The sequence below is a fragment of the Choloepus didactylus genome, chromosome 18 (genome assembly GCF_015220235.1).
Source record: "Choloepus didactylus isolate mChoDid1 chromosome 18, mChoDid1.pri, whole genome shotgun sequence".
Lineage (NCBI taxonomy): Eukaryota > Metazoa > Chordata > Mammalia > Pilosa > Megalonychidae > Choloepus > Choloepus didactylus.
In genome coordinates, this window is record NC_051324.1 from 49,572,601 (window position 1) to 49,585,595 (window position 12,995).

Here is a 12,995-nt window from a genome sequence, read left to right on the forward strand (position 1 = left end):
ACACCACAGAAACCAGCTCAGCTGTGAACTACTGGATTTGAGACAGGAACAGAACAAATCGGGGGAGTAGAGAAGAGGGGGGATTAGAGAGAGTGGTTGAAATAGGGGAGAGTGGGGCAGTTCAGTGATGGGGGAGGGAGGCAGGTGTTTACAAGAAGGCTCGGGGGGCCAGAGGCTCATCTTGGAATATTTTATAACAATATAAATAAGATTCTGGTTTGCTTTTCCTTTTCGTCTCGTAAAGGAGAGAGAAGTGCAGAGTTCGATTCTGTACAAGGGGGCAGCGGCAGAAGGCCGGCCGGGCGGGTCACTGGGCGTCCACCCGGAAGGACAGCAGCTTCTCGGAATGCATGTTGTTCAGGGTCCGCAGGTCCGGCAGCTTGAGCAGCAGCTTGGTGAAGCGGGACGTCTCCGAGGGCCGGTTCTTCAGCACCAGAGCCCGAAGGGCCCGCAGCAGCGTCTCCTGGAGCTGCTCCACTGAAGCGGAATCCTCCATGCCCGAGCGGTCTGTGGGGAAGACGACAGCTGTGAGGCAGGCTCGTCAAGCTCCTCTCATGAGGAACCGGAGGTCTCCAAGGACCTGGCAGGCCACGCAGCCTCCCCCTGACGTCCCTTGGAGGGCCCACGGGGAAGGGGGGAAGGGGGGAAGGAAGAGGAGGAGGAGGAGGAGCGCGACCCCTTTTCCCAGGCCTCTGCCCTGAGAGCAGGAGGTGCCTGAGAGCCGGGAGCATGGGCTCAGCAGGACTGGTCAGCTCCCATCCCACAAGGCCACTCTCCTTCCCTGAACAGGCCAAACATGTCCACGCTCCTTTACTCTTTGCTCTGTAGTTCCCTCTGCCTGGGATGCCCTTCCCCCTTTCTCTGCCTGGCAACTGCTTACTTCTCCTCTGAGGCCCCACTCAAGTGTCACCTCCTTTCCCAGCTCCCCCAGGCAAAAATAGTTGTCTGTGCTTCCAAAGCCCTTGGTTCATGCTTCTACTGTGACACTTATCTCACTGTTTTATAATTAGTCGGGCATGAGTCTGTCTCCCAAGCTAGACTGTGTATTAATCACGCCTGTATCTCCAGTGTCCGACACAAGGCCTGGCATAGAGTAGGTGTTCCATAAAAGGTGTGCTGAATTGAACTGCGTCTGCCTCCTACCCCCGGGTCAGGCGAGAGCTTGACCTACCTGCAGAGACGAGCACCACTGCAGTGAAGAGGCCCAGCTCCTCCTCGGTGAGCGCCAAGGAGTTGAGCTTCTCGCTGAAGTCGAACATGGCATTGAGCAGCTCTCCCATGCCCATGGCGCCAAGCTCCTGCAGGCTGTACGTGGTGCGGCTCAGGAACATCACCGTCTGGTCCTTCACGTTGAATAATGACGCAAAGCGCACCATCAGCACCTGAAGGGTGGGGACGGTCATCCTGGGTGAGGTGGGAGGAGAACTTGCCAAACCACCCCAAGGTTGCAGAAGAGTTGAGTCGTGCTGCCTTAGGCTTCTCAGTAAAAAGTGCGGACAGTTTCTTTATGGATAGTGGGGTGTGAGGCCAGGTGGAAAGATGGGGAACCTCCCACTAGCCTTGAAGTCCAGTGGGCCTGGATCTGAGTCTCAACTTTGTCAGTACTGGCAACTTTGACCAAGGCCCTTCACCAAAGTCAATTTGTTCATAATGAGAATACCGGTCAGTGGTGCACTGTAAAGTGTTATTTTGATGTGATGGGTTATGATTAGACTCCAGTTGAGATGACAAGGTCCCAGCCGTCCAGAGGCAGGAGTGGAAAGGATGCTGCCCCTTCCATCACAAAGAGATAACTGGGGTTCCAAAGCCTTTAGCACCCCTGCCCACCCCAGACATCTAGCCTCTCTGCTGTTTCCTTCTCAAGGTCAAGAGCAGGGAGCATAAAGGGTCACTCACCTCAAAGGTGCCAGCCTTAAGCAGAGTGACCTGGTCGTGCTGAGAAAGGTCACGGAAGCCAGGGATGTGCTTGGCAAACTCTACCACCTCCCGCACAGCAGGCGTGAAACTCATAGAGAAATCCTCCCAGATCTCCTGCACAGTTCTCCCACTGCGTCCATGTGGGTACATGTTCATGGGACACGCCTGGAGGAAGAGAGGGATTTGGGGAGGGGGGTGTCAGCCAGGCTGGCTCAGATAGACTCTCCATAGGACTGGGCCCCAGATTCTGCCTGGGCTAGGGGTAGGGGCCCCGAAGGATAGGTCTTTCAGATAAAGTAGCAGTCAGGTGCCAGCTGGAGACTGGGGATTCCTAGGCAGGGCTCTGACCACAGGGCAGGGCATCCTCCCATGGGAAGAGGAGATCCCCACACTCCGCCTCCAGCCAAACCCAGCTGCCCTGAGCTTAATCTATTCTTCCAGGCCCCCTGCCCACTTCACCCCCAGTGTCCTCACCAGCAGAACGTTCTTGGAGTTGCCCTGCCGTGGATTGTTGGCAGGTGCCTCCCCCTCTGGGGCTGGGTACACATGGGTGGGGCATAGACGGTGCCCATTGCTGTTGGGCTGGTGGCAGCTGTGGTGGGCAGGGCCAGGGTGCCAGGCAGGAGGGTAGGAGGAGGGGGCCTGGCGTAGACCATTCAGGGCCTCGTTATGACGTTGGGCGGCCATGGCGTTGTCATTGGGGGCAGGTGGGCAGCCCTGGCTTTCCCAGCGATGTGGGGTGGTGGCCGGAGGGCTGCCCGATGCATGATTGACATTGAGGTTGCCAGGTGAGGTGCCCAGCTTGTCATGAGCATAGGTGAAGATCTCTCGGTGGGCTCGAGCCACCTGAGATATCACATCCTCCACTGTGGGCTCAGGGCTGGGGGATCGAGGAGGCGTCAGCTGTTGCGGAAACTGGGAGAAACCCACCAGGGGTGTGGGGGCCGGAGCTGGGGGCGGCGAGGGGTCAATGGGGCCTGGGCTGGGGTGCTGGCTGGGTGAGGTCTCCAGCAGGCACTGGCTGCTCAACTGGTTGTTGGCCAGGTTCATGGCACTCTGCATCTCAGCGAGCATCCGCTGCTTCTCTCGTTTGGGGATGCGCCCAAAACGCACAGCTGTGACAGGATGAGAGCAGTGTTAGGAAGTTCTTGTACATACCCGCCATGCTTCTCTTCCTTCCTTCCTCCTGAAAGGGCAAGACCCTGAAGGCCTAGGGTTCCACAGCAAAATTAAAACCAGCAAGCTCATGCCCACTGAGGGGGTTTGCAGGTAGGGGATTGGGGTTGGAGGAGACCGGAGGGACTAATTGGGAAAGAGGTGTGTGTTTACCCAGGAGAATAAAGTATGGGCATTTCCTAGACAAATGAGATTCACAGTATGATGTGTCTCAGTTTGGGACTCTTTTTTAGGGAGGAATAAATTCAGAAACTTTGGGTAGAAGGAAGTGGGAGGGTGTGGGGATGCTTGTGGGGGAACAGTGCTGCCTCACCATCTCGAGACATGCCCACGGAGAGACACTTCTTGAAGCGACACTGCTGGCAGCGGTTGCGGTTGATGCGGACGATGGAGCAGTTCTCGTTTTTCAGGCACTTTTTGTACTGGATATTCTGCTGGATGCTCCGACGGAAAAAGCCCTGGAGGGCAGGGGCAGCTATTGAGCATCTCCACCTAGGCTTGGGCCTGTGTGTCCTAGGGGAGGGGGTCGCCTGCCCCTGCCCTCACCCCACAACCCTGCCTCACCTTGCAGCCCTCACAGGCATGCACGCCGTAGTGGAAGCCCGAGGCAACATCCCCACACACCTTACACAGCAGCACCATGCCATTTAGCTCTGTGGAAAGAGAGGGGCAGAGGGTCAGCAGGGGCTGCCTGAGTGGCAAGAGATCTGGGGGCTTTCTGGGCTGGAGATTCTGGGAGGGAAAAGCAGAGGAGGAGCTCCGGGATCTAGGGGGCAGGCAAAAGCCAGCCTGGGCTGGAGGGGGGCTGGTGCAGCCTGAGGAGGAATCCATGAGGCCAGGCCCTAGAGATAAGTGTGTGGCTTGAAAACCACACCCTAACCCAGCACCAGCCTCTTCCTTCCCCAAATCAGCTGGAGGTTTACTCACTGGTGATGCTGGTGCTCTTGCTGGGGGACACTCGGCTGCTGTCCTCCATGGCCACCTGTAGACCCGCTGGGGGGCTCCCATTATAGAAGGAGGAGGAGGAGGAAGATGAGGAAGAAGAAGGGGAGCCGTCCTCACTCAGGCTGGGTGGAATGCTCCCAAAGGAGCGAGCTGGGTCCTGGGTAAAGGAGCCAGTGGGCGATGGTGGGAAGTAAGCAGGGCAGCCTTGGGTCAGAGATTGGAAGCTACCATTGGAGCTGTCACTGTAGAGGGACTCCGGGCTGGTGCGGCTTGGGGAGGAGCCACTGGAGCCAATGTAGGTGATGACACCACCTGGCAGGAGAATGCAAGGGAAGTGGGTGTCAGCCACCATGTCTTTGGTCCTAGGGCACCACCCTGCTCATCCTCCATTTGTCTCCCCAAAACACTGCTGGGCTCTCAGGAGTTAACCATGTGGAGCACCTAATCTTGGAGTCCCCAGAACAGCCACAAAAAGCAACTCCCCGATACGTATGAGACATGGCATGGTCAACCAACACCTATGACCCTTTGAAGGATACATTCAGCTTCCGCCTTGGGTGTGAGTCCCCTCCCTGGAGGCATGGCCCCTGTGGGCATCTCACACATGTGCCCCTGGAATATGACTGCAGCTAATGGTTTAGTTGCAGCGGCAAAGCTGGGGATGGGATGAGCAGCTGAGAGCCATTCACAGTGCGCAGTCCTCAAAAAACAAACAAAAACAGCTGCCGATTTTAACACCAAGACCGTTCCAGAAAAGAAGAAAAGAAACCATGAAGCAGCAGCTAGCCAACAGGGAGGAGACGGGAGGTCTTACGAGATGAAAACCCAGTCACATTCCTCCCAAATTGGAAGACATATGCTCCAAAGATAATGAAGGGAAAAACCTGCCCAGCCTAGTGTGCCTGCCTTCCTGGAGAATGGGTCAGAGTGGACTCTACTTCTGGGACCAGGAAGGACTTAGCAGTACAAGTTGCAGAAGGTAGAAGTGAAGTACAAATTGTCCAGCCCAGGGCGCTGGAATTCCCCCTTCCAGATCTCTTAGCCTGGTGACAATGACCTTGACCCTCTGGCCACTCAGGGACTTTGGCCAACGAGGTGGCTGTGCTCCTGTGGTATTTGCAGGAGAAAAAGGTGACCAGCCTGCCACACCTTTGCCAAGGACCTAGTTTGGCCTGCAATGGGCGGGGTAGGAGAAGGGAGGATCCCAGGACACGTGTGAGCTGACACATGCCATGCTACCGTGGCTACAAAGGCACATGTCTCACTCACCCACTGACACACACTCAGCTGGGCAGGGACAGCCCTAAAATAGCTCAAGGTTGGTCAGGGTGAATCCAGCTTCCTGAAAAATAGTTGCAAAACAGATCAGCTCCTACAGCTTTGGGGCTGGGGTGGAGAGATGGGATATTTACTTAGTGGTAAATGAACTTGACCTATTTCACCCTTCCCCCAAAAGAGGAGTGAGACCTCCTTCCAGGACTTAAGACCTGGAAGTGAGAGACACAGTCAAAAGCAGTTCAAGATCTATTACTAACTTGCTGTATGACCTAGAAAAAGTCAACTCCCCTCTCTGGGTCTCAGTTTTCCTTTCTCTGGGGTTGGGGAGGTGGGGAATAAGATGAAAGAAACTTAAGACCCTTTCAGCTGTGATGCTGGGATGTAGTTAACTTTGGGGAGGTCCTTGGGAGGCAACTGCTAGAAAATGCTTGCAGGCCTAAGGAAAATCATGCTAAGGGAACGGGAACATTTTGGAATGTGAAGATGATGAGTCTAAAGGCAGTACAGCCAAGCAGATGCAAACAGAAGAAGAAAGAAAGGAGTGAGAGGAAGGATGGCTAGCTGTGAGGCCCCTTTGGAGTGTGTAAACATGGGGCTACAAGAGGTCACGGACAGCTCCATCTTACTCTGCCTCGGTGCCTGAGAGGGGAAGGGCAGGCCGACAGGAAAAGGAGGCAGGCGGGGGCGGTGAGTCAGCCCAGCTTCACCCAGATCTCGGTGGGGCGGGAGCCAGGCCCTCAGCCGGCCTCACGTCCCCGGTCCACGTGTGCCTGTCGCACGTGGCTCCCCAACGAGGAACCCCGGAACTCGAGGCCCCGCCCTCTCCGCGTCCCCGCAGCCGGGAGCAGAAGGCCCGCCCCCGCCCCACCCCTCAGCAGCTACCAGGTGGTGGGCTGAACCCAGAACGCTAGCTGGGCCGGGACTACCCCAGCCGAGGAGAGAAGGGGACACGCGTTGCCGGGACGACCGGTGGGGCGGAGCTCATTATGTAACCGGGCCGAGAGGCAACGACCAATGGGGTGGCCGCCGCAGCTTCTGCTGAATGAAAACAAACGCAGCACGTGGGCCCGGTTCCGCGGCCATGTGAGCTGTCCGCAGGGCCGGATCGCTGTGGAGCTCTCCCCGGAGCTGAGCACCACTCTCTGGGCACCTCAAGTGCGGCTCCCTACTGGCACTGAGGATTTTCCAGTGAGATCCGGCCCGCTCTCCCCGCCCCTCCTGCCCAGAGCCCCAACCGCCCCAGAGCTTCTTAAGAGTCCCGCGAGCCTGCGAAAACTAAAAGGGCAAGAGAGGAGAGAGGGGGATTCTGTTTTGTGTGTGTGTGGGAAGGCCAGGCATGCCACAACTACAGGGCGTGGACAGATGGGGGCGTTACGGGGACACTGATCCGAAGCTCTCAATCCCCTGAAACCGTTCCTCTCACAGATACCCTCTATTTCCTCCTGCCCGGAGGAAGGATTCCAATTCGGGTCTTTCGGACTCAAGGAAGCTTTGGGACCCTACGGGGGTGGGGGGATCTCCGGGCGCATTTCCAGCCGAACAACCCGCTGTGGAAATCCCACCCTCTGGCACTTCAGCACACTAGCGAATCCCCGGACAGAACAAGTCCCCGGGCCCTTACAAAGTTCCTCTTGTTATACAGCGCAGATGCAGGTGGGGAGACAGTGACAGAGCAAGGATGATGACAGTAAACGAATCACAGTACCTGTGTTGTTGTTGGAATCCACGGTCGTCATGTCTTCACCGGCTGAGAGCGGTCATTCAAACAGGATCTTGACGCAAACTGGAGGCTGCGATGGCCGCTGTCGCCCCCTGGGCACTGGTTGAGGGCGGGGAGTGGACCCCGCGGCTCTCGATCAGGATCTGGGGCACCCTGCAACAAGGTCTTGGGGTGACCGAACTGCAGCCCTGCAGAAAGGGAGGACGCTGAGGCAACGGAGGTCTGCTTTGCATGGGAAGAGCAGAAAGAGAGTGTGGGGGGCAACCTAGCCAGTAGTTCTGGCTAGAAGGTAGCAGGGAAGGTCGGGTCTCTGCAGTGCACGAAGAGCCACTGCCGAAGGCTCCGCAGCGCTGCAGCGTAGCGAATCTGGAGCTCCCGGTACAAAAGTCCCAGGGGGAGAGAGGTTGCAGCCAGGAAGTAAGTAGGTGATGGAGAAAAAAGGGGCACCGAAGCGCAAAGAGGCGAGACGTGTGCCCTGCTACGTTCCCTCAGCAGCAATATTTCACTCTGCCAATCTCAGCCGCCTTTTGCCCAAGCCGCTTTCCCTGGGACATCCGGTTCTGCGCAGGCGCCAGCAACCCAGGGTTCCCGGGCCGCACGCGGCACTGTAGCAGGTACCATGTGATCCCAGGGAGCGCCTCGTGCCCCAGTGACACACTTTTCCAGCAGCAGGCACGTTGAGCTCCGTGCGCGTGCGCAACGCCGAGGCTGTCGGGATTTGTAGTCCACTGATAAAGCAGCCGGTCTGCGTATATTTCCCCCTTTCTGCTTTGCAAAAGCTCCTTCTGGAACCGGGGAGGTGTTGCGAGTGGGATGGGGTGCGCTGAAGAGTCTGGGTGGTGTGTTTGGAAAGATTGTGTGGCAGAGGCGTGTGAATTCCTGGGAAGTGACTGGCAATCTTGGCTGCTCCCTGGGAGATCAAAGCTAGCAGGCCCTTTCTGCAAACCTTGCAAACGTGAGGGCTTCACGTGATTGCGGAACTGACCCCTGCCTGAGGTTACTGTTGACGCGGGGAAAGGCGACAAGTAGGGGAGGGAGATTCTCCCGGAGTCAGGAGGTTATGCTGTCTTCCGCTCCAGAGCCAAGTCCTGAGACCAAATGGAAATGTGACCCCTTTTCTCTTTTACACCCCTTAAGAAACACACCCCTAGGGTAAGGAGTTGCCATGGGGGTGGGGATGTGCCTAGGGACTCCCTGTTTGCTTGTATGACACCACCCCACCCACTCGAGGTGACTTTGGGGTGAGTCATTTCTCTTTGTCTGGGAAAGAAAAAGGACAAGGGAGGAGAACTGTATGGTGAAAGTGCTTTGAGTTCCTAAATGAATGGTGCCAGAGGTGAGACGGGGGTCTAGAGTCAGATTGACACCCCCACCCATCCCCACCCCAAGTGCTTCAGGGTAGCAGGTGGATTCCACAGAAGATCATGACTCAGAGGGAACGTGATGATCATCATAACCCTCCCTCTCTTTATTGATGAGGAAAATGAAACTTAGAAGAAGTGACTGACCCAAGGCCAGATATCTACTGCTAATTTCATCTGCCTACCCCGAACATCAGGGAGATGGGCAAATGAGCAAGGGAAACACTAAGCAAGGGGTTAGAAATGGCGAGCATCTCCCTTAGAGCAGTAATTGCTGCACTAGGGGAAACAGTCTCAAATAGATGCCTGTACTGTGAGAGGGCTTGGGTTGTGAGGACAGATGGGAGCCTGTTCTCCAAGCAGCCAAGTGAACCAGAGCCACCTGCTGCTTGCTGCTAATTCTTCCTCGGCCCCAGTGTGTCTAGGAAGGGTTTTCTTCACATAGGAGCCCTTCGCTTGCTCATAGGCAGTCCTTGGGGCAGAGTTGATGGATGTAGGAAAACATGACAACCACTAAAGAGGCTGTCAAAAAGGAGGAATGTGGGCACCAGGAAAGTAGTAAGCTGGGTAGAGTAGGGCGTTTCTGAAAGGAAAGTGAGGTTGATCGAAGGGAGGTGGCTGGATAGCTGGCTCCCTAGAATGAGTTCCCTAGAATGGGCTGGGCTTTAGCTTTATTTCCTGCTCCCAAGAAAGGGGGAGAGAGGGCAGTGGGCTCTTCCCTGGCTGGAAAGCTGCAGCAGAGTACAGGAGCGGCTGGGAGGGGCTAGGACAAACAAAGGAAGAGGCTTTTCAGGAAAACTCAGTTTTGAGCTCAGCTTCCACCCCATCTCCCTCCTCCTGCCAGGCTCTAAAGGGAAGGCTGGGAGGAGAGTGCCCTGACCTTGCCTGCCCTCTGTGCCCTTGCTGACTCTTCCTCAGAGCCACAGACCCAGACTCAGCAATAGGGCCCGTGGCATGCCCTCAAGCTCCCCACCAGCCCCAGCACCACCACTGGATCCTTCCCAAGACCCATTGCTGTGCTCTGGCTGTGGTGGTCCTGCCCACCCCCTGTTCCACTTGCATCATGTTTATCCCTTTAGGCACATGGGGAAAGGACCAGGGGTCAAGATTCTCTCCCTGAGTTTTGCAGCCAGTGAAAGGGAGGAGGGAGCAGAGGCAGTGAGAGCTGAAATTCAGTCAGCCCAACTCTGCTCTTGGCAAGAAGCTGGGTTGTTTTGCAGTCTGTGTGCAGTGTGAAGGCCGAGGCTGGGAGGGAGTAGGCAAGAAGGGGGGTTCCCTCTGCTACTTCCTTCCTCTGCACTCCTAATAGGTCCCTCCTTCTCTCCCTGACAAAGTAACTTTGGAGTCTTCCTTCCACAATGGGAGAGAGGTATACAGAAGGATGAAGACGCAGGGCTCTACCATGGCTCCAGAGGTTTCTAGTCTGTACACCCTGTTCCTGTGTCCTCCAGCACCTTCTGGGAAAGGGGCAGGGACTGTGGGACCAAAAGCCACAAAGGGACTGGGGAAAGGCTAGGGTGTCTGGCCTTTGAGGACCTGGAAGAGAATCTAACTTTGGCCTCTCCTTGACCTCAACTTTGACCTTAAGACAACAGGTGCATTGCAACATAACCCTCCCTCCCCCACCAGCTGGACATCCCAATTCAATTCTTCACACACACGCGCGCATGCACATACACACTTCCTCCTATAGCCAGATTTAGCCCAAAAAAGGGACTGGATCCTTAATAAACAATGCTCAGATTGCATCTATTTGGAATGGTTGCAAGGCACAGCCCTGGCCCCATGTTGCAGCCACTTCCACTCACATTCTTCAAAGTCCGGGATTCTGGAGACTGATCTCACCATCTAGGAGCAGGGTTGGATTCTTTGTGTGTGTATGTGTAGTTTTTTTTTTTTTTTCCCCTTAAAATATGTCTTTAATTCTCTTGGAATTAAAGGGAAGACAGCAGAAATAGAGGAAGGAAAGGGACTGAGAGCTTTGCACTCTGATCAGAGAGAGAGAGAGTGTGTGTGTGTGTGTGTGTGTGTTTGAGCCAAATCTGTTCTCCTTGCCAGCAGGTTGTTCTGGATAGCAGGGCAACGCCCTGTGCAAATCTTGGGTGACCTGAATCTTGGGCAGACTGCTTGACTGACTGCCTGACTGACTGAGGTTGGGTCCTTGCCAAAAACCAGGTCAGGCTTCAGTAGGTGCCTTCCCATCCCCCTCCTTTCTCACCAAGTGAACCACTCACTTCTCGGGGTAAAAACCTGCCTGCCCAGGTGATGCAAATCTGGCACAGAAACCTTGGGCATGTCCCAGAACCAGGCAACCAGCCATGTGCCTGGGAGAAACCCATTCTCTGCCCTGCTTGATCCTTTTCCTGTTCTCTAAAAGGCCAGCTAGCTTTTCCCCACCCTCCTGAATGAAGCCTTGATGTCTTAGGGAGAATTTCTAGCACATGCCACCAGAGAGAGAAAGTCTGAGCTAACTTTATTATTTGGGAGAGTCGGAGAAGGAAAGTATGAGGCATGATCCGAGACTGGGTTCCATAGATGTGTTTTGCCTCAGAGTCTATCTTTACCTCACTACTCCTTTTTCCAAGGAAAGGAAATAATATATGTGTGTTAAGTACCAGTTGTATGCCAGGCACTGCATTAAGTGCTTTACACACATTATCTCATTTAATATTTGCAACAACCCTATGCTGTAGGTCTCATTCTTGTTTTAGAGATAGAGAAACTGAGACTTAGAGAGGTTATTAGCTTGCCCAGGATGCCACAGAGGCTAGGTGATTTTCTTGAAGCTGTATTTGCTTAAGATGTCACAGCGAAGAATAGTTGGGCTAATGGAGATTATTGAAGGGCTAGACCTCCCTCAGCCATCCTTTATCAGACATAGTGACTACTCATGTCATAGTGACAATGACAGTGCTGGGGATTCAACCCAGGTCTGAGGTTAAAACTGCACTAGCAGCACTGCACTCCCCAGAGAAAATGAGTACCCCAGCGGATGTCTGAGCAGCAAGCTCAGAATGGTTTTTCCCAAGCAATGATGGTGCTTGGCAGTGAGGGACCAAAGCCTAAAGCACCCCTTACTCATGCTCCACAAGGACCTCAGCTTTCCAGAACCTCTCTTGTCACTCCAACCCCATTTCCTCATTTTCTCTGTCCCTTCAACTCTTTCCTCTCTCCCTACATTATCCTCTTCTAGATGTAATGGTAGAAGAGGGCTAGAATAGGGTGAAAAAAAAAGGCATAAAAAACCTTCTGCATAGACCACTACAGAGGCAAGTAATGAAGCAAGCATCTGAACTCTCTTCCATGCCCAATCCCCAGACTTTGGGGTCTGCAGCAGGTGATGAGGGAAGAGGGGCAGCTCAAGGCCCTTTAGAGAGCCCTTTAAAGACTCTGTCTCCTACCTTGTCAGGCATCATGGTGCTTCCTTCCAGGAGAGGTATTAAGAGATTAGTTGGGATGTGAAAAACCACTAAGGATAGACATAAATTGTGTAAAAAGCTCTCAGGAAACAACATCCTGCTTCCCCATTTACTTGCTTGAACAATGTGCACCTTTAAAACCAGCCCTTCTCTAAAGCCACGGTCCTGGACCAACGTTTCTTCAGCATATGCTTTGGGGAACCCAAAGGAGGGTTCCCCTTCTGGGAGACCAGGACCCCACTCACATCACAGGATCCTGGATGTGCTGTGGACTGTCCTTGGCCATGGAAGTCTAAGTCCCAGGTTGCTGTCTTTCTGGCATAGAATCACTTCTCTTAGGTTGGGGGAGGTAGCAGTGGCCTCCAGGACATGCTCTGCTGAGGCCATCCTGTTCAACTTTGCCATGGTGGTATCAGATTCTGGACAGCCCATTGGCTGTCCCTGAGACTCTGTGGGACTGAGATGCAGAGGAATAAGTGGGTGTGGGTGGGGGTCAGGGGGTGCCTGTGTGCCTGTCTCTGTCTCTACCCTTTACCCCAACCTCCACCTTAACCCCTCTCTATATCCAGTGTCTCCTGGGGCCTCTGCAGAGCTCCACGAAGCTGCCTGGAGAGGCCAGAGACTCATGACAGTCCTCGTGAGCAGGATGGACCTCGGAGGAGCCACAGCCTAGGCAGGAGACAGGGGCCGCGTGTAGCTTCTGGGAGGCTTACATAAACACTGGCTGGGAGGGGAGGGAAAGGGGGGTGCAACGAGCTGCCCAGGAAGAAAGCAACCCCCACCCCACCAGCTCAGCCTGCGTGGAAAGAAGGAAAAGGCTCATTTTCCCCTCCTCCCACCCCTCACCCCTGGTCTGCAGCTGTTAGTTGGACTGGAAAGACTGCGGTATCTTGGGGGAGGGGGACGCAGGAAGGAGAGAGAGGATGCGACTTCACAAATTTGGGATCCCTCCCCTTCTTCTAAATTGGGGAAGGGGGAAGCAATTTGCCAAAGAGATTTTCAATGCCGCTTGAAGGAGCTTTGCCTCATTAGAATGCGCAGTTTGCACCCTGGGAAAAAAAAATTTGTGCTGGTTGCAAAAATGCAGACATGTGTAGGGGCCCAGCAGAGAGTTTTTTTAAAAAAAAAAAAGCGCTAGCTCTGCAATGCAGAATCTGCGAAGTTTTGGTGCGATGAGGA

At 54.6% G+C, this 12,995-nt stretch overlaps 1 protein-coding gene across 1 annotated transcript; it reads right to left on the reverse strand.

Annotated features, from left to right (window-relative positions):
- Positions 1 to 17: 17 nt before the first annotated feature.
- On the reverse strand, positions 18 to 7,661 carry NR1D1 (nuclear receptor subfamily 1 group D member 1). Its single transcript, XM_037809428.1, has 8 exons — positions 7,022 to 7,661; positions 4,021 to 4,350; positions 3,658 to 3,746; positions 3,407 to 3,551; positions 2,392 to 3,032; positions 1,897 to 2,082; positions 1,172 to 1,382; positions 18 to 507 (listed from the first exon to the last, which is right to left on the reverse strand). Exons 1-8 carry the CDS (start codon positions 7,050 to 7,052, stop codon positions 308 to 310), a joined length of 1,833 nt encoding a protein of 610 aa, XP_037665356.1. The 5' UTR covers positions 7,053 to 7,661; the 3' UTR covers positions 18 to 307.
- Between the last annotated feature and the right edge of the window lie 5,334 nt (positions 7,662 to 12,995).

What these genes read in the sequence shown, in the direction of transcription:
- NR1D1 (XM_037809428.1), bottom strand. Translation starts at nt 7,052, where the DNA reads ATGACGACCGTGGATTCCAACAACAACACAG. An exon ending in CAAGAGCACCAGCATCACCA is followed by an intron (nt 3,747 to 4,020) that starts GTGAGTAAACCT and finishes CTCTTTCCACAG; the next exon opens with AGCTAAATGGCATGGTGCTG. An exon ending in TTAAGGCTGGCACCTTTGAG is followed by an intron (nt 1,383 to 1,896) that starts GTGAGTGACCCT and finishes CCCACCCTTCAG; the next exon opens with GTGCTGATGGTGCGCTTTGC.